Source organism: Sus scrofa, chromosome 4 (genome assembly GCF_054392235.1).
Source record: "Sus scrofa isolate SSC_HxYL_T2T_F1_AM1 chromosome 4, Sscrofa_HxYL_maternal_Yorkshire_Landrace_v2.0, whole genome shotgun sequence".
NCBI classification, from domain to species: Eukaryota; Metazoa; Chordata; class Mammalia; order Artiodactyla; family Suidae; genus Sus; species Sus scrofa.
Genome location: NC_139386.1, coordinates 87,447,546 through 87,472,617, shown reverse-complemented (window position 1 = coordinate 87,472,617; position 25,072 = coordinate 87,447,546). Strand labels below are relative to the sequence as shown.

The following is a 25,072-nucleotide window of genomic DNA, read 5'->3' as shown; positions in this document are numbered from 1 at the left end:
TAGCTTGAGAACCTCCATATGCCGCAGGTGTGGCCCTAAAAAAGACAAAAAGACAAAAAAAAAAAACCAAACTGATTTTCTTGATTTTAATAGCTAAGATCCCTGACACCCCCAAAGTGAATGAATGAATTTATGAAAATACCTGCTTCAATATGCTTTCCATTACATACTTTTGCAAGGACAGCTCCAGTTCAGGATCGGACTCCAGAATGCAAGCCAGCCTCAGGAGGTCTAAGAGGGCAGAGAAGGGGCAGGCTCAAAAAGGGAAGCTTGGCTCTACACTGTTAGGAGAGGCACCTCCAGTCCCCAGTCACTTGGGCAGTGAGTGGTCATCACTGTTCAGTTAGGAAACTCTGGGCTACCTAGTGGCCAAATAGGGCCAAGGGAAATCCAGTAAGAGGTCCTTGGAAGTTGAGGGTTTCCCAAAATTCAGTTGCAAGTAGCTGAAAATGCTTTTCTAACTGTCACCACACTTCAGAACTTAAGGAGACTTTCACCTCCATACCTGAGCTGAAAATATTGCCACAGGTGACGGAATGACACTAGAGGACAATGGAAACAGAATGTAGGCGATGACAGCATTGAAAGAGGAGCAGGAATAAGATTCAGGAGGCTAGCTTCCAATGCCAGGTTTGATACCAACTCACTGTGTAACCCTGGACAAGTTACTTCACTGCCCTAGTTGTCTCCTATTTCCTCATCTGGGAAAAAAAAGCACTGGAGTTTAATTATCACTGTGGTTCTCTTCACTATAATGGTTGATAGTTCCATACTCTAGGACAGACTTACAGGAGGTGGTAAAAATGAGCTTGAAGAAATCAAAAAATAGGAAGAAATAATGGTAGGTTTTCATCAAGGAAGAGAATAATGATAATGTAAAAAAAAAATTAGATGAAAAATAAAATTGGAGTCTGAAAGGGATATAAATTAAGAAGCAAATTTTAAGTGTTTATTGAATATATTCAAAATCTAGTATATATAAAATGCCACGCTTGACACTGTGTGGGAATTAAAAAGTTATTAGGAAACTTGGGCTTTTTCCTGGAGTCACTTACTTAAGGATACTCAAGTATAATATGAATACAAAGTTTAAATAGAAAAAAGTTAGGCCAAATGGGCTAAAAGATTATAAAGGCCAGAGAAAGTCAAAGGAAACAGTAGTCCAGACAAACTGGTTTAATCAGAAAAGGGTTTGAAGGGAGTTCCCGTCGTGGCACAGTGGTTAATGAATCCAACTAGGAACCATGAGGTTGCGGGTTCGGTCCCTGCCCTTGCTCAGTGGATTAACGATCCGGCACTGCTGTGAGCTGTGGTGTAGGTCGCAGATGTGGCTCGGATCCTGCGTTGCTCTGGCTCTGGCATAGGCTGGCAGCTACAGCTCAAACTGGACCCCTAGCCTGTGAACCTCCATATGCTGCGGGAGCAGCCCAAGAAATAGCAAAAAGACAAAAAAAAAAAAAAAAAAAAAAAAAAAAGAAAAGGGTTTGAAGAAGAACTAGGAATTTTACTAAATCTTGAATAACTCGTGGCTTTTTACTAGAATTGATGAGGGCCTGCCTAGCAGAAGGAATTGAGTAGGTTAAAGTCAAAAATAGGAGTTCCCTTGTGGTGCATGGGGTTAAGAATCCGGCATTGTCACTGCAGCGGCCCAGGTTCCTGCTATAACATGGGTTCAATCCCTGACCTGGGAACTTCCACATGGCATGGGCATGGCCAAAACAAAACAAAACAAACAAACAAACAAAAACCCCACAAAAAAACTGGGAGTTTCCTTCCATTGCGGCTCATTGGTAAACGAACCCATCTAGTATCCATGAGGATGCATGTTTGATCCCTGGCCCTGCTCAGTGGGTCAAGGATCCGGCTTTGCCATCAGCTGTGGTGTGGGTCACAGATGTGGCTCATATCCCATGTTGCTATGGCTGTGGCATAGGTCAGCAGCTGTAGCTCTGATTCGACCCCTAGCCTGAGAACTTCCATATGCCACAAGTTTGGCCCTAAAAAGAAAAAACAGAAAAATAAATAAATTAGAAAACACCAAAAACCCAAGAATGAGCAGAGTTTGTTAAAGAACTGGTGAAGACTCTAGCCTGGTTAGAATCTCCTGCGAGTATTAGAGACTAACAAGAAATGACACTGAACAGACTATGGAGACAGGCGAAGAGTGCAGGAGTTGTAGCCAGTTGGTCAGAAATGCAAGTGGCCTAGTGATCTCAGAACTTGCAGCTGGTGTCTGAAGTGAGTCTTATGGAGGATTCAACCTATTTATGCTAACTCCAGGTTAGCTGCACCAGAACTGCACAGCGCATGGTATTGCAGTGCTCAAATTAAGGCTTAAAGAAATCCTTTGTTGAAGGCACCATTAAGATCTAGGAAATGGGAGTTCCCGTCGTGGCGCAGTGGTTAACGAATCCGACTAGGAACCATGAGGTTGCGGGTTCGGTCCCTGCCCTTGCTCAGTGGGTTAACGATCCGGCGCTGCCGTGAGCTGTGGTGTAGGTCGCAGACATGGCTCGGATCCAGCGTTGCTGTGGCTCTGGCGTAGGCCGGTGGCTACAGCTCCGATTGAACCCCTAGCCTGGGAACCTCCATATGCCGCAGGAGTGGCCCAAGAAATAGCAACAACAGCAACAACAACAAAAACAGACAAAAAGACAAAAAAAAAAAAAAAAAAGATCTAGGAAATGGAATGGGGTAGAGCCCAAGGAGCATCACTACACTTTCTCCATCTCTGAAGTTTGGGGGTTCTTGGCCTTTCCTGGTCAACTTTCCTACAGTTCCCCTCAGCTCCCCTCCAACCCTATTGCAATTTTATAAAATTATGGTCTACTATTTATGATGTTCGAAATATTTGAGACCTATACATAAATGATGAGGAAGAAGAAGGATTCAAAGATATTTCTGATGTGTTTAGTTTGTATAAAGAAACAGTTTTTAGGGAAGGATAAGTAGCATAGAATTGCAACATTATAGAAATAAATTTCTAGGCCCAAGATGGAACTGCTCCCTGCCCAGGATGCCATGTAAGCATACTGAGATTTAAGCAACATTTGTGTCCCTATAAATGCTCTGTTTAACCAGAAATGCAGTAACGCAGTCAGTCCCCAGATGCCAAGCCAACTCTGGGCCTTTTCACCCCAAACAAGATTTACTATGTGATCCCAGCCAATCAAATATTTTCTATTTGTCTCGTCTGTATTCTTTTTTTTTTTTTTTTTTTTTTTTGGTCTTTTTGTCTTTGTCTTTGTTGTTGTTGTGGCTATTTCTTGGGCCGCTCCCGCAGCATATGGAGGTTCCCAGGCTAGGGGTCGAATCGGAGCTGTAGCCACCGGCCTACGCCAGAACCACAGCAACGCTGGATCCGAGCCGCGTCTGCAACCTACACCACAGCTCATGGCAACGCCGGATCGTTAACCCACTGAGCAAGGGCAGGGACCGAACCCGCAACCTCATGGTTCCTAGTCGGATTCGTTAACCACTGCGCCACAACAGGAACTCCTCGTCTGTATTCTTTATTTATAAAGCTTCTTGCCTTCCACCCTATTTTGTAGTTTTCTAAAAGAAGACTGTCAACTTCATGTCAAACTTGATATAAAGTTTGTATTACCAAAATTGTCTTCTTTAACCATTTTTAAACAACATGTTAATGTTGGAATGCCTGGCTGACATCCAGGAAAGATGACAGTCTTTTAGTTTAGAAATCAGGACAAAAGTCTGGCCTGAATTCCAGCTGTTAGGGCTGGTTCAAGCAGTCTGCAATTCTTTGGAAGTAGTGCCTCCTTACATTTCATTCCCTGGGCTCCTGCTTTCCTCGCCCTAGTCCCAGCCCATGTGGGCATCATAGGGATGTCCAGCATAGATTAATGGTTCCCCAGAAGGTGAGCAGGGAAAACCAGACAGTCAAGGACAGATCCCTGGAATCACCAACATTTAAGGAATAAAAAGGGCACTGAAAATGGGTGGTTTGAGGGCTAAAAGCAAAGCTAGGAAAGAATATTCCTGAACCTAAGGAAAGAGAGGGTAGTGTCCATAAAAAGTGAGTAAGCTAAGGCCAACCACCTAGGATGAGGCCTGAAGAGAGGTCAGCTGCTTTGATAAGTTGATGATCATTAGAGGCCTTAACATAAACAATCCCAGGAGTCGGGAGGAGAAGCAGACAGAAGCTACAGGGGCTCAAGACTGATAGGTAGGGAGAAACATGCCCCCCCCCCACCCACCAAGGTAAATGCAATCAATGCTTATTGGGTGAATAAATAAATGAGAAGAGAGAGGAGAGGATAGATGGAAACTAGATTCTGAGAAGTTTGGTGGTGGAGGTTAGAAGGGAAAACAGGGTTCATAGAAGGGTTTTTTGGGGGTTTTTTTTGTTTTTTTTAATCATGAGGAACACTTGCAAATGTTTGGAAGATGAAGGAAAGGAGTCATTGCCGAGGGAGAGGTCAAGGATATGAGGAAGGCTGTACTTAGAACAGCTGCTATGGGGAATGGAAAGGGGGTCCCTTTTGTGTGCTGCTTGGGACTAGGAGCTGTATTGAGGGGGCAACCACTTGTAATGGAAACTTTGGCATTAGAATAAGACCATACTGACTACTGGCAGAGGCAAAGGCTCTTGTCCATGGAAGGTACTCACTTTTATGGTCACCAGAAGGATAATAATCCATGAAAGACATACACTTTGTGAAAAATTCATCAAAGTTAAAAGTAGGGGGCGGTTTTAAGAAATTAACCTAAATGAAAAAAGAGAGAGAGAGAGAAAAGTTTTTGGTTATTTTGAAGGTTGTCTGGTCCTTTGAATGTAATTTCTCAACAGAAAGGGCAGGGAGTATACATTCAAATATTCACAGCATGATTAACAGAGACTGGCATACTTAAACAATGGAGATTTTTAATTTGGATGTGACTATATTAAATCTCTCCAATTAGTCGTTAAAACCTCAATTTTGATATATACACAGAAGGCCATTCCATGGGCTAACCTGTACACTCTTCCACTCTTAGAACTTTCTTCTCCTGTTTTTTCCCTTTATTAATTTTAATTCCAATAAAACCTGGTTAAACTGTATACCATTTCTTTCTTACAGATGTAAAATGATAAAGGGGGCTGATTCCCAAAAAGTATTAGGAACATCACCAGTAATAAGCATATCAAGATCATGAACCCCAAGATATAATACATGGAAAATGGTACAGCCTCATTTCTGTGATATTCTTACCTCCAAAAAAATGGATAACCTTAGCTCAGTAATGAAAAAATAGGCAAAACCAAACAGAGGGACATACACACAAAATAACTGATTAACACTCCTTTAGGAAAAACTAAAGAACAGTTTTACAGATTGTAGGACACTAAATAACAATAACAACAACAAAAATGCAATGTGAGGTCATGGATAGAACCCTGAAAACCCTCCACTGAGGACATTAGTGGGAAAACTGATAAAATGCAAAGGCCTTTAATTACTGATTATTATTTACCAATGGTAATTATCTATTTTTTGTTTGTTTGTTTGTTTTTGGTCTTTTGAGGGCCACACCAGTGGCATATGTAAGTTCCCAGGCTAGGGATCAAATTGGAGCTGTAGCTGCCGGCCTACACTGCAGCCACAGTAATGTGGGATCCAAGTCACTACTGCGACCTACACCACAGCTAATGGCAATGCGGGATCCTTAACCTACTGAGCAAGGTTAGGGATGGAACAGCATCCTCATGGATACTAGTCAGGTTTGTTACCGCTGAGCCATAACGGGAACTCCCAATTTTCTGGTTTTGACTATTGCACTCTGGTTATGAAAAATATTACTGTTTGGGGAAGCTGAGTAAGGGATGTATGGAAACACTTTTATTTTTAATTTTTTTAATTTTTTGTCTTTTTAGGGCCGCACCCACAGCATATGGAGGTTCCCAGGCTAGGGGTCTAACCCATGCAGGATCCAAGCCAGATCTGTGACCTACACCACAGCTCACGGCAATGTGGGATCCTTAACCCACTGAGCAAGGCCAGGGATTGAACCTGCATCCTCATGGATACTAGTCAGATTTGTTTCCACTTAGCCATGATGGGAACACCTGGTAACACTCTTTTATTATTTTTGAACTTTCCCATGAGTCTAAAATATAAAAATTAAAACAATTTTTATAGGTATAAGAAATGATTGAAGGAGATGGGGAACAGGGTATTGCCATCAGCCAGCTAGGTCATGCAGCCGGCATGCATATTACTGGAGGAGTGAGTAGGGGAGGGCTATGAAGGTTACAGATTGATGCACAGTGCATTGGGGTTGGGAGTGCCTTTTGTCCTTACCAGCAATTCCATGGGTTTGGCATCTTTTCTTTCCATCTACCAAGCAGTCCTGTTCCTGGTTCAGCTAGCAGTACACATCTCCTCTCTCTAATTGGCTATATCTGAAGGGTAGTTCTGCTTATGGTCAATCTTAAACTTAACCACAGCATTTTCTACTGGGCAGAGCCATGGGAAATGTCTCTCTTTCCTCACTAAGCTTTGCTGACCCTTCTCATGTCCAATCTTGGGTGCTCTCTGGCCTTGAGTTAGGAGAATGTTGACTAGAGAACATGAGAGCCAATGGCAGCCCTCAAAACTACCTCTCTGCTTCTAGGCAACAGCCAGGACACCTTTCCTTTCACTAGGCAAGGGCACTAGTCCCCCAAAAGGCCTCCATACCCAAATTCCACATCCTTAGTTACCACGGAGAAGTCTCAAACTCACCTGTCTTGGATTCCCCAAGAGGAGGCGTCCCGGAACAACACCTCGTAAATCTAACCCAGACTGACCCCATCTGAGTCTCCAGCCCAGCCCAGAAGTTTCATTGAACCAGTACCATCCGTGGCTTTGCTGACAGGAGACCCCCGGCACAGACTGGCAGCATCGCACATACCTTAACTGCTCTCTGATCCGGAATCCTCTCGATTTCAATCATGCTGCGGTCACAGAGCTGCCAGCAGTTAGGCGAGAGAATGACGTCATTCATCTGCGCCATGTTCTGTGCGCGGCGCACGTCATCCACCGCCTGACCAATCACTAGAAAATAGTTGCGAGTTTCATCTCCAAAAACTAACATGGTGATGTGGCCGGCAGCCAGTCCTGAGGAGGCGCAAGCAGTGGGTTCGCATGAGAAGTTCTGGCTTATCCCCCAGCTATATAGATTCTTAAAAAAATCAGAGTCCTGAACATCTCTGAGCAACGATCTAGTTTCTAAAACTTTGCATAGAAATCAGGGAATGTCTCTTTGGGCCCAGGCCTTCCAAAACTCCTTTTCTCCTAAAGCTAGATTGTTAGCTACTTGTTTTCACCTTTCTGTGACATTTTGGTCCCTAGATGGCCCTGTCAGTCCCCAAGGTTATTTTAGCTTTTCGTCAATTGATTTATACTTTACCTATATATTCAGGAGACAATTTGAATAATTTCCGTTTAGGAAAGATTTGCATTTTATCAGATATTGAAGCTTTAGCCAAAAAGAAATCCTTAGGGTGGAATGTCAAGCAACAGCCGTAGACAGAAAGGTGGGGACAGGAGCTGGTATTTTGACTGTCAAATGTCCTGTCCCAAGAATATGTCCTCTGGTTGTTTTCAAGTTGGGTGCTGAAGTTTTGGGTACCAAAGCAGCTGAAGACAGAATGTTGTCAAATATGGCATGTATACAAAATATATGTATAAATGAACCATCAGTGATACACGGTCTTTTTAAATGACTAATTAACATAATCAAGGGTTTTGTTTTGTTTTGTTTTGTTTTGTTTTCTATCTTTGCTCTCTGCAGAGCTGATTTGTCAAGGCTGATTTCCCCTGATGTATACATATGGTTTATTTTCCCTCTGAAGCACACTGATGCTTACGCTCATTAAAAGAAAAGGTACTGACACCACTTCTCTAATAGCCAGTAAACATGCAACTGAAGGGTCCCCATCATTTTCTAGAAGGATAATACATCAACTCTCTAGATCTTACCTTGGAAAAAAGATGTAGTATTACAACACTTTGATCTTTTCAACAGAAGATTTAACTTATTTGGAAAAGCTAAGTAACTTAAAGAAAACTGACTAAGAGTTAATTGGGTAACCTCTGATCTTCTCATCACCTCTGATACTTAAGAATTCTAAAGTTTACAAGCTAACACCATCAGCACCAACAGCTGTAACTCATCATTTATACCTTTCAGAAGCTCATTTCCCACCTGTGAAACAGAGCCTATGTGGCTTAGACCTCAGGACTGTGGTGAATCAGAAATGACACAGTGTGTGTAAAGTCTGCAACACAGTATAGAAATATGAGTGATTGTTATTGCATGTGTGGATTTAAGAAACCCTCCATTAAGTGGAGTTGTGTTGCAAGCCGACTTTTTAAGCTCTTCTTGCACATGATTCTTATGAAGTGGGAGAAGACAATGCTTAGGACATTGCTGAATCTGTATACTCACAAGCTGCTCCTTATTTGTACTTAATGATGCCTATTGTTGACAGTAGCAAGACCTAACAGTAACAACAGCAATGGTAATGATGAAGAGTATTTTATGGAGTGATTACCATGTGCCAGGTTCTATATTAAACACTTAAATTTACTTTTTGTAAGAGTTTATGATGTAGATGTTAGGATTTAACTTGAATTCTCCTACCTGATAAGTAAGGGAACCAGAATCTACATTCTGGTGGGCCTAATTCCAAAGCTCAAACAGAATCTACATTCTGGTGGGCCTAATTCCAAAGCTCAAGACAGGATGGTGGGCCTGAGTCACTATGTTCCATTGTTTTCTTTTTAGGAGGGAGATGCCTCAAGGAGTCAGGACCCACATCAAACTGCTATAGTATCTCTCCTTTCTCAAAAGCTTACCTATCTTGACTCGGATATCCAGGCCTTCTTCAGACTCCTGGGTCTCAAACAATCCATGGATCTCCAGGCTACATTTAATTACCACGGTGATGATGTTTTTCAGTTGCCTCCGTTCCACCTTCCACAGGGCTAGCAGCGCATCACCTTGAAGAGAGAGACACACCGTTGGCTTCTGACCTGACCAGCCTATTTTGTATGTAATTTGTACAGAGACTCACTCTTCAAGCATTCGTTCACCCACTGTGCTGGCCACCGCTCTCACTGAGATGCCTCCTTTGTCAGAGCACAGACACCTGGGCATGCCTTTCCTACCCCTGCCCTCTCAGGAAGCCCCCATACCTGCAAATTTTAAGATGTCTCCTCCAAAAATCAACACTTCTGAGAAAAAAAAAGAAAATAAGGTAAAATCAAACTCCGGTTTCTTTCTTTCTGTTTAAATTATCTAAGTTTCAGGTGTACAGCATAACCTTGATTTCTTAAAACTAATAAAAAGAGGAGTTCCTGCTGTGGTATAGTGGGTTGAGAACCTGACTTCAGGTGCTCGGGTAGCTGCAGAGGCAAGGGTACAATCCTGGGCCTGGACCAGTGGGTTAAAGGGTACACCTTACCCCAACTGAGGCTTAGATTCAGTCTCTGGCCTGGGACCATATGCCTTGGGTGCAGCCATTTAAAAAAAGAAAAAGAATTCACTCTTCAACAGTGGGATAGGAATTAGGTCAGGAGAAGAGCAATTAAGAGAATAGATTTATACTAAAGAGGTCATCTCGGACAAGTCATTTCAACCCATTTGAATTGTTTCCTCAACTGCGGAATGAGCACAGTGAACTAGACTATGTACATGCTGTGTTTCTGTAAATGGAAAAAGATAAGAGAGAAGAAAGGGAGATTTCTGATGAGGCCTAAGGGCAGATACCCTGCTCGCATGATAATGGAACACTCTTTACTGATCTAGGTATGTTATCAGCAGGGGCCTGAGTGAGTGTAGCTGAGTGGATGAATGGTAGGACACCATAAGAACTGAAAATCAGAAAAGAACAAAACTGCGGTAGGGAGTTCCTGTCTTGGTGGAGTGGAAACAAATCCGACTAGGAACCATGAGGTTGCAGTTTCAATCCCTGGCCTCGCTCAGTGGGTTAAGGGTCCAGCATTTCTGTGAGCTGTGGTATAGGTCCCAGACGTGGGAAAACCTCCATATGCCGCAGGTATGGCTTTAAACGACAAAAAAAAAACCAAAACAAAAACGAAAACACAACTGTGGTCAACTCTGGTTTTATTACCAACTTGGATTTTGCTTATTTAGGCTTTATTACATGCATGAACATTTTTCCTCTTATTTTTGCCTCATCACATATTTGTTGAGCACTGCCATGCTGAGTGCACTGAAGAAAGGAATTACGTACAGGTTCTGCTTTTTTTTTTTTTTTTTTTTTTTTGTCTTTTGTCCTTTTAGGGCAGCACCCATGGCATATGGAGGTTCCCAGGCCAGGGGTCTAATAGGAGCTGTAGCTGCCAGCCACAGCCACAGCAACGCCAGATCTGAGCCGTGTCTGCAACCTACACCACAGCTCACAGCAACGCTGGATCCTTAACCCACTAAGCGAGGCCAGGGATTGGACCCGCAACCTCATGGTTCCTAGTCGGATTTGTTTCCACTGCGCCAAGACAGGAACTTACAATTTCTGCTTTTAATGAGGGTTAAATTTTGTCTAGGGGGCGATATCACTAGGGAATTCAGAGCCTGATAATAGACTAGACCTAGACTTTACCTTGATAGAATAAATCCTTTTCTTCACTAATAGTTCAGATTAATCATGCACACAGGATGGTAGGCAGAGGTGGTAAAGGAGAGCAAATTTTCAGTCGGCTATAAGTGCTTCAGAATCCATTATTAGGACATAAATTACTGATAGTTATAAATCACTCATCTATTGATATTATAGTCTTCTAATGACTATCTTTGAGTTATACTGATGTTAGCTTTTAGAGTTATTGAATATAACTAAAAATATTACTGGAGTTCCCTAGTGGCCTAGCGGTTAAGGATTCAGTGTCACTGCTGTGGCTTGGGTTTGATCCATGGCCTGGGAACCTCCAAATGCTGAGGGTGCAACCAAAACAAAAACAAACAAAAAAACCTAAAAGTATTAAAGTAGTATTACCACTACAGTTCTTTTATTTTAAAAATTATTATTATTTTTGGCTGTACCCGTGGCAAATGGAAGTATCTGGGCCAGGGATCGAATCCATGCCCCATCTGCAACCTACACCATAGGCTGTGGCAACACCAAACTTTAACTGGGCTGGGGATCTAACCCGTGCCCACTGCAGAGGCAACACTGGATCCTTAACCAGCTACATCACAATGGGAACTTCCCCTAAAACAGTTATTTTAAAAGTAGTCTTGTAACTAATGCAAAACAAATTTCTCAAATAGTCTGTGTTGGTAAGGTTTGATTACATTGCTTCACTCATACTGTGTTATATTTCAGAGAAGACTGGTTTCTCATACATTTCTAAAGGGACAGTGAAGCATGCTAAGCAACAGTACTCTATGAGGTTATAACAACTACAGAAAAACAATAAAATATGCTTAAGCCAGAAGTCTATGGGGACACTTACTCTCCACTATTGCACTTATGTAGTGGTTGAGGATCTCCACCAGCTGCTCAGCCCCTCGGTCCATGTACATGGCTGTGCTGAACTTCTCAGTCATTGCAGTAAAACCTGTAACAAATGTGCAGCTAGTTTGGGTGTTTCGAGGAACCAAACAGAGTCAGGAGAAGAGGACTAACTGGTGAACAGGGGGCCTCAACTTTTAAGAACTGGCAGAGTTTCTTTCTTTTTTTTTCCTCTTGGCAGAGTTTATTTTGAATGATCTTTGAAGCTGGTCAGGTGTCAGATATTGGGCCTCTTATATGTTTATTGCTTTAGGGGTCAAGGAAAGGCTCCAGATAACTCTTCCCTCCACATTTCTCAATGTGTACAGGGATGTCTGCAATTTTTGTAACTAGGTATAGAATTTCCATTTCATGGTAATGAAAATATGCAAAACTCAAAGACTTATGATGAGGTGGTAATTTTACTGTTAGCTGTAAACAACATCTGGAGAGACAGTTTCCTGAGGTCAGTTTTGCCTGGGTGTGTGTGGGGCTTGGGGAATTAGGTCAGTGAAGTTGGGACAGGGATACTGGAGCCTGAAATTCCAGGCCTGGGACATGAGCATCTTAAAGATTTGCCCATGACTGGACATGAGGGGTAAGGGAAAATGAGAGGGAACCAGGCCCACAGGTTACCCCCTCCCCGCTCCTGTTTTCTCAGTAGGATTCAAAGTCACAGCACAAAAAATCAAAAACGGCACCCCCACCCTGGCGTGTGATTCCACTGTGAGCCTGTTGTTCACCCACATTAAACATCCCTTTTGCGCTTGCCTGAAATGTCAACAAACATCAAGACTCCATCAAAATAATCCACAGAGGGTCGCTCTGGAGAGAATTCTCCATAGACAATGAGGTCTGGTAAATGAGCTGCTATTTTGACGATGGCCCGGTCCTGTGATTCTTCTCTTCGAGGGTTCATGTTCAAGGCAAATGTTCAGGATTTTATGGTCACTGCAGTCAGTCCCCAGACAGACCTTCTAGAAAGCAAAGCTGAGAATGGAGGCAATTCACTCACTTTCCTATTTCTTCTTCGCTATTTGCTTTATCTAACCCTCAGGTGCAAGTGCTCTGGCAGAGGGGCTAGTAATACCAGTCCTCAGTCCAGGCCCCTTTTCCTTTTGTCCTCATGTCCCCTCTTTTCCTCCCTCTCCCTTTTTGTCTCACATCTTTTCTTTCTCCTTTTTCAAAATTAAAAAAAGGAAGTGTAGACATGAGTTTATGTATGTGAACACTTATATAAAGGTGAATAGCAAAGTGGAATATTATATATAAGCAAATGATTAAGTGTTTTATGACATAGTCTTATAGAAGTAGAGGGAAAGAATTAGAAGGAGTTATGTGGTGTGAAAGGCTTCAAACTATAAGTAGAAGGAAATGTTGAAATTTTAATTTGTTACCCAGTCAGTTCTGAGAAAATTAGGATTTCCTAAGGCCTTCCTTTAGCTGCTGGGGCTGATGAAATGCTCATGCCTGAATGTTGTGAAAATCACGTTCTACCACCCTGAACAGGAATAGTGCAGCCAATATTTTCAGAGCAATCCAAGTTCCTGGAGTAAGTGATACAGAAAATAAGTGAATTAAAAAAGAAAAAAAAAAAAGGAACGTATACTCACCAACACAGAGGAACTGGTTAGTAAATTCAGCCAGATATTGGTCATTCTGGGGTATGTAAGAGTATTAGAAGGAAAAAGTGAGACAGTTAACATATATCTTAGACTCTAGGGAAGTATTTTTTTTTTAATCAGGGAAAATATTAGTATATAGTATATTTAACAAACATTGAAATGAATAGAGACCTCTAAAAATGGGTGCTTAATAGATAACCTTTGAAAAGAAAAACCTTGGTAAATGCAAATGTTAAGAAATGAACAGAAGGTAGAAGGAGAAGCATATAACTAAGTTTTAAAAAAGAAAGCATCGTTATGCGACAGCATTTGCCAGGAACAATCAATAGATAACAAATACATCAAGTAAATAATTTCAAATAGTGAATTCAATAAATGTTAATATGAAGAAGGGTGTGAGGAAATTGAATGCCCAGAATGAGCTGAGATTTAGGAAAAATGCTGAAGTGAAGAATACCTAGAGGGGCTTTAGACTTTATGAAAGCAAGGTAATTAATAAAAGAGGAATGATGACAAAGCTTAACTGTGATATACTACACAACTCTTTTTTGTTTTTGCCTTTTCTACTATGGAGAATTGAAAATATGACAGATGTTAACAAAGAATTGAAGTCTGAGATAAGAAAGCAGTGATGAAGCACCCAGTCATTAAATTCCAGTAGTCATCCCCAGATAACCTCTATCCACTGAAATACAGGGAAAGAACTAATAGGTGTAATGTCAGTACCAAAAGGTAATGGAGAATGAGAGGTGGGCTAGAAAGCTAAAGATGGGTATATCCTCTTCCAGGTTTCAAAAGATGAGTCTAGATGTGGATTTCAGAAATAGTCTGCTAGAGTTCCCGTCGTGGCGCAGTGGTTAACGAATCCGACTAGGAACCATGAGGTTGTAGGTTCGGTCCCTGCCCTTGCTCAGAGGGTTAACGATCCGGGGTTGCCGTGAGCTGTGGTGTAGGTTGCAGACGTGGCTCAGATCCCGCGTTGCTGTGGCTCTGGCGTAGGCTGGTGGCTATGGCTCCGATTCGACCCCTAGCCTGGGAACCTCCATATGCCACAGGAGCGACCCAAAGAAATAGCAAAAACACACACACACACACAAAAAAAGAGTCTGCTGAACATAATATATTAGTCAGTATAAGCTAGGTTTTGCTTCATTGATGAATAACTACAAAATCTCAGTGGTTTGAGATAACAAAAGCTCATTTCTTACTCATACTAAAGGCCCGCTGTAGGTTGCTTGAGGCCCCACTATTGTTGCTTGTACTTTGGGATCCAGGCTGGGACATTCTGTTTGCCAGGATAGTGGGGAAAGCGGATTCAATGAGCAGACTCATTCTTAATGTATTCTCCCAGAAAGTGATATATTTTATACTCAGATGACATTGGCCAAAGCGAGTTATAACACACATCTAATTTCACCTCAGTGGGAAAGTGCAATCCTACCATGTGTGCACTGGAAGTGAGAGCTGGAATATTTGTAAGTTATATTTGATAATATGTGAGCACTTTTATCAGTAAGAAGTTATTCAAAAAAGTCAAAATGGATTTAGAGCAAAGAACAAACCAGCCTTATGTCCTTTTTTGAAGATTTATTAAAATTTTTACAAGAGAATGTTGTAGACAAAGTATATCTTGACTTTGGCAAGCATTTGGCCAAATTTCTCAACTCTTTGTGAACACCATACAAAATTATAGGAGTGATGAAAATATAGCTAGCTGGTTAACAATTAGACCTAAAGGATATTGATTTGTGTTCTAATGTCCAGTCAGAAGGAGCCTCCATGAGTGTCCTGGAAGACTCAGATAAAGATATAACTAGAGGAGAGGTAGTGTACTAAATGATAGAATCAAGATCTTAAAATATCTTCATCAACTGAAATAATAATGAAATTTCAAAAGAATAAATGCAAATAAGTGCTGTACTTAGAATTTTAACAAAATCAAATGTATAAGCATATGGTGTTAAAGCCTAGATTTACTGCAAATTCAGTGCTATCTTTTAAAAACATTCTTTTGGGGGTCTTTTTGTGTTTTTAGGGCTGCACCCACTGCATATGGAGGTTCCCAGGTTAGGGGCTATAGCTGCCAGCTTACACCACAGCTCACGGCAATGCCGGATCCTTAACCAACTGAGCTAGGCCAGGGATTGAATCTGCAATCTCATGTTTCCTAGTTGGATTCATTTCCTCTGCGCCATGACGGGAACTCCTAAAAAAACATTTATTGAAGCATAGCACATGTGCAGAAAAAAGCAAGCTATCCATTCCTAAGTGGATAGCTTGATGAATTATTATAAAGTAAACAAATCCATGTAATCTTTACTATGTTAAGAAAGAGGCATTCCTGCCATGATTCAGCAGTAGCAAACCCGACTGTTCTATCCCTGGCCTCGCTCAGTGGGTTAAGGATCCAGCATTGCTGTGAGTTGTGGTGCATGTTGCAGATGTGGCTCGGGAGGGGAAAAACAAAACAAAACATGACCAGCACTTCAGAAGCCCCTTTCTGCCATCTCCCAGTCCTTCCCCCCACTTCTCCCCAAAGATAATCTATCTCCTGACTTCTAACACTGTAGATCACCTTTACCTTATTTTTTAACTTTATATAAGTGGAATTATATATATATATATATACATATTTTTATGCTGTTCATGTATATATATCAATAATCTTTCTCTTTCAGTGCTGTATGGTATCACTTGATTATACTCAGATTATTTTATCCTGACCTTTATTATTGACCTATGTGTTGTTTGCAGTTTTAGGCTATTAGTAATAATGCTGCTAAGAGCATTCTCATAAATGTATTTTGGTGAATATATGTATGTATGCATTTCACTTGGGTATATAGCTAGGAGTGGAAACGCTGGATCGTGGAATATATATATATATTTCCAAAGTGTTGTACCAGTTTATACCCACAAGCAAGATATGAGCAATCAGAAGCTCCATATCCCAGCTAACATTTGCTATTGTCAGTCTTTTAAAATTTTGGCCATTTTGGTAGGTGAGTGGTAATATCTGTGGTTTTGTTTCCTTTGTGGTGCTAATGAAATTAAGCACATTTTCATATGTTTTTTGGCCATTTGGATTTTGCAGTGCAAATCTTATGGTATGCAAGCAGTGTTCAAATCTGATTCTGAGTTCTGAGTTTAGTTCTGCCCACTTTATTTGAAGTTCATGGTCTATGGAATGTGAGGAGGGATGGGAGAGATTGGAAACATTGAGTTAGGAGATGATGATGTTTGGGTGAAAATGGTAGTTGTCTTCTGATATTTAAAGTGAACTGTGAATGTTGTGGAGTCACCATGAGATGCATGTATAAAGTCTATTGTAGATCCCTGCATTTAGTAAAAGAATTCCCCTACTTTTCCCTTCAGGTAGGGAATGGATTTGGCTAGGCAAGAATAAAGTTCATGGGAGAGTTGAAAGGGAAAGCAAAGTTGGTATTCTTTTTCCTCATCGGAGGGAACTAGTTTATCAAAGAATAGGCCACCTTAAATAGTATGATTTCTGTAGGAGGCTTCCACAGAGGTGCCGAGTGGTACATGAAAAGAGAACTGAGCAGAGCTGAGCAGGGTGTAGCTGTATTCCTCCCTCTCCTGCCCCTGTTCACTTCCTCAACTTTGCTCTCTTTGACTATCACTTGTTAAGAGTGTCAGATTTAGGAGTTCCCGTCGTGGCGCAGTGGTTAACGAATCCGACTAGGAACCATGAGGTTGCGGGTTCGGTCCCTGCCCTTGCTCAGTGGGTTAACGATCCGGTGTTGCCGTGAGCTGTGGTGTAGGTTGCAGACGCGGCTCGGATCCCGCGTTGCTGTGGCTCTGGCGTAGGCCGGTGGCTGCAGCTCCGATTCGACCCCTGGCCTGGGAACCTCCATATGCTGCGGGAGCGGCCCAAGAAATAGCAACAACAACAAAAGACAAAAAGACAAAAAAATAAATAAATAAATAAATAAAAAATTTAAAAAAAAAGTGTCAGATTTAGCAAATAATAATAGGATATCAAATTGAATTTGAAATAGCGAATCATTTTGTAGTATAAATATATCACAAATATTGCATTTTTATCTAGCAACCTTACTACCAGCCCCGTCCATCTCGGTAATACCACACCCTCCTCACATGCACAGTACAGACTGTTTTGCTTTAGTTTTAACACTAAAACCAAAACAGGTTAGATTTATTTATTTTTTGCTCCAAAAGAATCAAGTAAGATCAATGGCTGGCAATCACTGGGAGACAAATTTAAACAATATAAGGATGAATATTTGAATGGGGCAGTCTTAGAAAGTATTGGATTTCTTGTGAGAGACTGTATGTCTTTCTGCCAGCAAGACTGTAGAGGTGATTCTTGTCTTTAGTGGAAAGATGAATTAGATGATTGCTAAGATTCTGTTTTTTAAAAATTGTGTATAGTTGATTTAAAATGTTTTGTGTATAGATTATTTTGGGTCTTGTCTTTTTTTCTTTGGCTGTAGTATGCAGTGGCTTGATGTGGGATCGCAGCTCCCAGAACAGGGATTCAACCTAGACCGCAACAGCAAAAACACTGAGTCCTAGCCACTAGATCACTAGGGCACTCCCTGTGTATTGTTTTATATAAGGTGATTTGAGGATATGGACAGATTTTTCTTTTTTTTGCCACATCTGCAGCATGTAGAAGTTCCCCAGGCCAGGGATTGAACCTGCACCACAGCAGCACCCCAAGCCACTGCAATGAAAACAGTGGATCCTTAACCTTCTGCACCACAAGGGAACTCCAGATTTTTCTAAAGTTTATGATTACTAGGCAAGGAAAATAGATGCATTTAGAGATTAAAATGATAAATGGGTAGAAGGGAAACGAGAATAACAAAATTATTTGCTCCAGGGCTGAAGAGGCAAAGATATCTAAAATGAATACCTGAACTTTTCTTATGAATATCCATAAGAAGACAATTGAGGAGTTCCCTGGTGGCCTAGCTGTTGGTGGCTAGCATTTGATCTCTGGCTGGGGAATTTCCACAAGCCACAGGTGTGGCAGCTAAAAAAAAACCCCCAAAATAAAAAAAAGACAATCAAAAATTTCTATTTCAGAAGACTCAGTTTTCTGCTTTAAGTTCTGCAACATCAGAAAATGATTAGTGATATGACACATACCACATTGTAATGATAATTTATTAAGATCTTTTTAGGTGAAGCATTTTACCTAGGTTACCTCATTTAATCCTCAAAACAACACTGTGAAGTAGGCTTCAACCCCATTTTATAGATAGAGAAACTGAAGCTCAGATGAATTTACCTTAGGTCACACAGCTGTAAAGCCCAGGTCTGTGGAATTTGAAAGTCTATGCTCTTTTTATTATACCATGGTACATCCCATTTGTATATATATATATATGGTGTTTTTTTTTTTTTTTTTTCGAACCCATGGCATGTGGAAGTTCCTAGGTCAGGGATTGAACCCGCACCAGTGACCCAAGCCACTACAATGACAACACCAGATCCCCAACCCGATGCACCACAGGACTCCCCATTTATATATTTTATGATACTTTGGGGATGTTTATGACCTACAGAAAATCTGTATTTAATTTGAGAGTACTTTCAATGCATGTTGATGGTGCCCTTATCAATTATTTGGCCAATTCAGTCATAGTCAATAACAGAGCTTAAACAGAGTGGGCACTGAGAAGGCAGGAAAAAAACATCTAGGAATGAGCATATCTGACAGAGTGAAAGAGCAAGGCCCCAAAGATATACCAGGACAGATGTCCATTAACCTATGTGCTTTTTTATCCATTTAAAAAATCCTTGATTATCTACTGATTTGTTTATATTATGTCTTCCTCTGAATTGTAAGCTTCTCTGTTTTAGAGATCACATTCTATATATATATCTACAAAGAGATACATATATATCTATATATAGATATATATATATCTCTGTTTCTTCCTCAGCATTTTCTTAGAATCCCTTCGCATGATAGGCATTTGCTCTTTGAAGACTGATAATAATGAGGATTATGTGAGAAGTTGCAAAAGAGAGGTAAACAGAGAGTAAGCTAGAAAAATAGAGTATTTAGGATAAGTAGGATGAGGTAACATTGAAACCTTCAACCTTCTAACCTCACTTAAAGGACTGACACAGATATGAACAAGTTGAACCTCCATTCCTAGCGCAAGGCTTTCCTACTTTTCTCTAAGCTCTAAAACCTGTCTTCTTCCCTGAGGGTTGCCCTCATCTTTAGCTCTGCAACCATTCTTTCTATTAAGACTTCTTTTGCCACATACCTCCTCTTTCTCCAAGGCTGAGGAAAAGCCAGAGCCTAGATTAGGGACTAGATCTTTCAGGAGTGCAGAGAACAGGAAAGGGGCCTGGTGACATTATTCTGAAGACAGCAGAAGTGCCATGTCAGTCTAGAGCTGACCCATAAAATGACAGTTTTGTATAAAAGCCGTTTTTCTGACCACACCCTCATCAGAAGCTCATTGTTTCACGGGCACTGATAGTACTTCTGATTGGCTGGCACTGCCCTCCCCTCCCCCTTCAGTCCCAGTGGCCAATGGCTTGTGCAGAGACTGTTTCAGTTTCTCTTGACTGGATATTTGGGGCAAGAGTCAGGAAGAATAATATGACCCCAAAGTAGACTTCACAACTCTCTTCCTGTGTGGAGGGTGGTTGAAATTAGGCAATAGTTGGTAGGTAATTATTGTAAAGATAAGCATCTCCCGAGTAAGTACCCAATTTTGGTCAATGATGATTGTGACTTTTACTAGGTCTATGAAATTTACCAGTTGTAATACTTATCATCAGAGATTTTTGTAAGATATATATATATATATATATTTTTTTTTTTTTTTCTTTCTCTTTTTCTTTTTAGGGCCGCACATGTGGCATATGTAAGTTCCCAGGTTAAGGGTTGAATCAGAGCTGCAGCTGCTGGCCTATGACACAGCCACAGCAATGCAGGATCTAAGCTGCATCTGTGACCTATGCCACAGCTCATGGCAATGCCGGATCCTTAATCCACTGATTAAGGTCAGGGATGGAACCTGCATCCTCATACTAGTCAGGTTTGTTACCGTAAGCCACAATGGGAACTCCATTGTGAGAAAAAATTTTGACTTGTCCTGATGACTGGTCACATGCATATTTTTAATCAGATTCATCCCAAAGATAATTTGCAATTCAGTATGGCACTAGATTTGTTTCTTTATCCACTGGACATGGGCAAAATGTGTATGTTTGTTTGTTTGTTTTTGGTTTTTAGTCATTTTAGGGCTGCATACGGAGGTTCTCAGGCCAGGGGTTGAAGTGGAGCTGCAGCCGCCGGCTTACGCCACAGCCACAGCAACTAGGGATCCAAGCCACATCTGCCACAGCTCACGGCAATGCCAGATCCTTAAACCACTAAGCAAGGCCGGGGATTGAACCCACATCTTCATAGATACTAGTAGGGTTTGTTACCACTGAGCCATGATGGGAACTCCCAAAATGTGTTTTAGAAGGGTGGCATATTGGAGTTCCCTTGTGGTGCAGTAGGTTAAGTATCAGTCACTGTCACTACAGTGGCTTGGGTTGCTGCTGTTGCACGGGTTTGATCAGTGGCTTGGGAACTTCCATATGCCATGGATGCAGCCAAAAAAAACCAAACCAACACTAAAACAAACAAACAAAAAACAAGGGAGGCATATTTTCATGTTAAATTTCCTTTATTGAAGTATAGTTGATTTACAGTGTTGTGTTAATTTCTGCTGTACAACAAAATGATTCAGTTATTTTTACATTCTTTTTCATATTCTTTACCATTATGGTTTCTCACAGGGTATTGAATATAGTTTCCTGTGTTATACAGTAGGATCTTGTTGTTTATCCATTCTATATAGAATAGTTTGCATCTACTAATCCCAAACTCCCATTGCTTCCCTCCACCACTCATCCTCCTCCTTGACAACCACAAATCTGTTCTCCATGTCTGTGATTCTATTTCTATTTCATAGATAAGTTAATTTGTTGTATTTTAGATTCCACATATAAATGATAGCATATGGTATTTGTCTTTCTCATTCTGACTTATTTCCCTTAATATAATAATCTCTAGGTCCATCCATGTTGCTGCAAATTGCATTATTTCATTCTTTTTTATGACTGGGTAGTATTCCTGTATATATGTACCACATCTTCTTTATCCATTCATCTATTGATGAACATTAATTTTTAAAAATATTTTAGTTTTTTGGCTCCACCCATGGCATATGTAAGTTCCCTGGCCAAGGATCAAATCTGAGCTGCAGCTGTGACCTATGTCACAGCTACAGTAAAGCTGGGTCCTTAAACCCACTGTGCTGGGCTGGAGATTGAACCCTGGCTGCGTCAGAGTCAATGCTGGATCCTTAACCTGCTATGCCATAAAAGGAAATCCCGTTGATGGACATTTAGATTGTTTCTATGTGTTGGCTATGGTAAACTGTGCTGCTGTGAACATTGGGGTGCATGTATCTTTTCAAATTAGAGTTTTCATCTTTTACGGATATATGCCTAAGAGTGGGACTGTTGGATCACATGGCAACTCTGTTTTCAGTTTTTTGAGGAACCTCCATACTGTTTTCCACAGTAACTGTACCAATTTACATTCCCACCATCTAGGAGGGTTCCCTTTTCTCTACACCCTCTCCAACATTGGTAATTTGTAGTTTGTTTTTCTTTCTTGGCCATACCCATGGCATATGGAAGTTCCAAGCCAGGAATTAAATCCTAGCTGCAACTGTGACCTGTGCTATAGCTGCAGCAATACCAGATCTTTAACCCACTGTGCCACAGTGGAAACTCCTATGGATTTTTTAATGATGGCTATCCTGATGGGTGTGAGGTGGTACCTCACTGTAGTTTCGACTTGCATTTCTCTAATAAGTGAAGTTTTCATGTACCTGTTGGCTTTCTGTATTCTTTGGAGAAATGTCTTCTTTAGAGAAATGTCTTCTTTGGAGAAATGTCTGCTTAGGCCTTATGGAGGGGAGCATATTTCCTTTTTTATTATTATTATTTTTATATATCTTACTTTAAAAATTTTTTTCCAGCCCTCCCATGGCATATGGAGTTCCCAGGCCAGGGATCAGATCCAAGCTGCAGTTGCACAGCTGTGGCAATTTAGGATCCTTAAAGCAATGTGCTGGCTGGGGATTGTGCCTGCATCCCAGTACTCCAGAGACACTGCCAATCCTATTGCACCAGAGTGGGAACTCCAAGGGTCATATTTTCTAACAGCTTAAACTGAGTTACAATTTCCTAGTTGTTCTTATGTATATCACAATTGCAATTAATATTTAATGTCATATTTTTAAAACTGCAATTAAAAAATATTGAGCTGGGAGTTCCTGTTGTGGCACAGTGGAAACGAATCCAACTAGGAACCATGAGGTTGTGGATTTGATCCCTGGCCTCACTCAGTGGGTTAAGGATCTGGTGTTGCCATGAGCTGTGGTATAGGCTGCAGAGGCGGCTCGGATCTGGCGTTGCTGTGGCTCTGCTGTAGGCTGGCGGCAACAGCTCCGATTAGACCCCTAGCCTGGGAACCTCTATGTGACATGGGTGTGGCCCTCAAAAAAGTTAGAAAAAAAAAAAAGCTGAGCTGGAAAAACAAGCAGACATTCTCAAATAAAGCCCAGCCCTAAAACTAAAATTTACTGTGTGTTTCAAAATGTGATAAAACATAGTTGTCTTAATAAGGGAGGAGAAAAAGGCTCATTTAATGTGTTTGCTGAGTGAATTTTCTGGTGTTGTGGAAACGAGTCTTAATATTATTAAAATCATACCTCATATAATTAAACAGTCCCCTTAGGGAGAAAGCCAATTGGAATAAATACCAGTACTTTGTTTCATTACATAAACAAGCTGCAGTAGAAACTGTTTTACAGAGAGGAATCTGAGCTTTTTATTTATTTATTTTTTTTGTCTTTTTGCCATTTCTTGGGCCGCTCCCGTGGCATATGGAGATTCCCAGGCTAGGGGTCGAATCGGAGCTGTAGCTGCCGGCCTACGCCAGAGCCACAGCAACATGGAATCCGAGCCGCGTCTGCGACCTACACCACAGCTCATGGCAACGCCAGCTCCTTAACCCACTGAGCAAGGGCAGGGATGGAACCTGCAACCTCATGGTTCCTAGTCGGATTCGTTAACCGCTGCGCCACAACGGGAACTCCAGGAATCTGAGCTTTGAGATCAATCCTTGTTAAGATCCAACCTTTCACCGTCATTTTAACAAATTAAAAAAACAATCTGTTTACTATGGAGAAACAATATTGATGTACTTTGGATCAATGTTTTCTTTGAAATGAATACCAAACCACAAAACACATTGGGTTAAGAATTTATCTCTTATTGAGCCCTCTCTACCCCACCACCCAAGGACTTGCTTTCTGCTTTAATCCGTGAAAGTCTCAAAAGTTCCAACAGTTATTAGCTTAGAAGGAGTGCAAATAGGCTAACACAGTATATCCTTTTTGCAGCTAAATTAAAACTCCTTTGTCTAAGAAAGTGCTTTTCAGGTTTATTTATTTTTCCTTCTGGTGGGATGATAGGAATTGTTCTGTTTTTATTTATTTATTTATTTATTTTGTTGTTGTTGTTGTTGTTGCTATTTCTTGGGCCGCTCCCTCGGCATATGGAGGTTCCCAGGCTAGGGGTCAAATCGGAGCTGTAGCCACTGGCCTACGCCAGAGCCACAGCAACGCAGGATCCGAGCCGAGTCTGCAACCTACACCACAGCTCATGGCAACACCGAATCGTTAACCCACTGAGCAAGGGCAGGGACCGAACCCGCAACCTCATGGTTCCTAGTCGGATTCATTAACCACTGCGCCACGACGGGAACTCCTATTTTTATTTTTATTTTTTTATCTTTTTGCTATTTCTTTGGGCCGCTCCCGCGGCATATGGAGGTTCCCAGGCTAGGGGTCTAATCGGAGCTGTAGCCACCGGCCTACACCAGAGCCACAGCAACTCGGGATCCGAGCCGCGTCTGCGACCTACACCACAGCTCATGGCAACACCGAATCGTTAACCCACTGAGCAAGGGCAGGGACCGAACCTGCAACCTCATGGTTCCTAGTCGGATTCGTTAACCACTGCGCCACGACGGGAACTCCTGTTTTTATTTTTTTAGGTTTATTTTTAATTAATAAACTTACCAATTTCTGAAAACGTCTACATTTTATTTAACATCCTTCATGGCAGGCACTGTTTCAAAATATTATCTCAGTTATTTTTATGACAATCCTATTAAGTAAGTACTATTATCCCCACTTTACTCTTGAAAGTACTAAAGCTCAGAAACAAACATTAACAAGGTCTCACAGCTAATATGTGGCAGAGTTGAGTTGACATGCAGGCCTGTCAGACCAGGCCTTGAGAAAACTTACTTAATGGAGTGATCAATAAGAATTTGTTAGAAAATTTTGATATAGATTTCAGCTCAACTAGTTGATCAAGTGATTTTTACCATTGTGAAAGTTTCTTTTATGGAGTTTAGTAGCTACATTGACAGTAAGGACTTTGAGGATACAGATTATTCTAAGTTTTTGAGAGTGGTTGTGAAACTGATCACCGGCAGTTTTCGATTTGACACACATTAAATTTATTATGAAGATTAAATAATGGGATAGAGGAAAGTTTTTGGACAGAAAGGAAGCATTAGACAGTTTATCACTGGCGCTTCTGAGAACCGAGAGGACTGTGATTGTATCTAAATGCTACAATTACTTTGACTGACAAGTGGTGCTTAGAACCCATATAGGAAAGAGCAGGTTTTAATGAAGCAAAACACCTGTTTGGCATATACTATTTTTAATAAACTTTGTGTCAATGCCATATTTCTTCATAGATGTTTTTTCTAAATGCTTAACCCTGGGAAACATGTACATGTGTGCACACACATGCCAAGCAGTAATAATTTGAGCCTTCAGGATCTCTT

At 41.1% G+C, this 25,072-nt stretch overlaps 1 protein-coding gene across 24 annotated transcripts in view; it reads right to left on the bottom strand.

The window, feature by feature from the left end:
* Positions 1-19,580, bottom strand: part of ADCY10 (adenylate cyclase 10) — a 105,196-nt gene extending 85,616 nt beyond the window's left edge. For 3 of the 24 annotated variants that reach the window (XR_014842759.1, XM_085020502.1, XM_085020513.1), the window contains exons 1-8: positions 19,395-19,568; positions 12,272-12,490; positions 11,463-11,567; positions 9,183-9,221; positions 8,844-8,987; positions 6,895-7,100; positions 4,631-4,727; positions 143-231 (exon numbers count right to left, since the gene is read on the bottom strand). Coding sequence is in view for 14 of the 24 variants with exons in the window: in XM_085020502.1 (XP_084876628.1) it covers positions 143-231; positions 4,631-4,727; positions 6,895-7,100; positions 8,844-8,987; positions 9,183-9,221; positions 11,463-11,567; positions 12,272-12,419 (828 nt within the window). In the remaining 10 variants the exon portion in view is untranslated. 24 annotated transcript variants of the gene reach the window in all.
* Between the last annotated feature and the right edge of the window lie 5,492 nt (positions 19,581-25,072).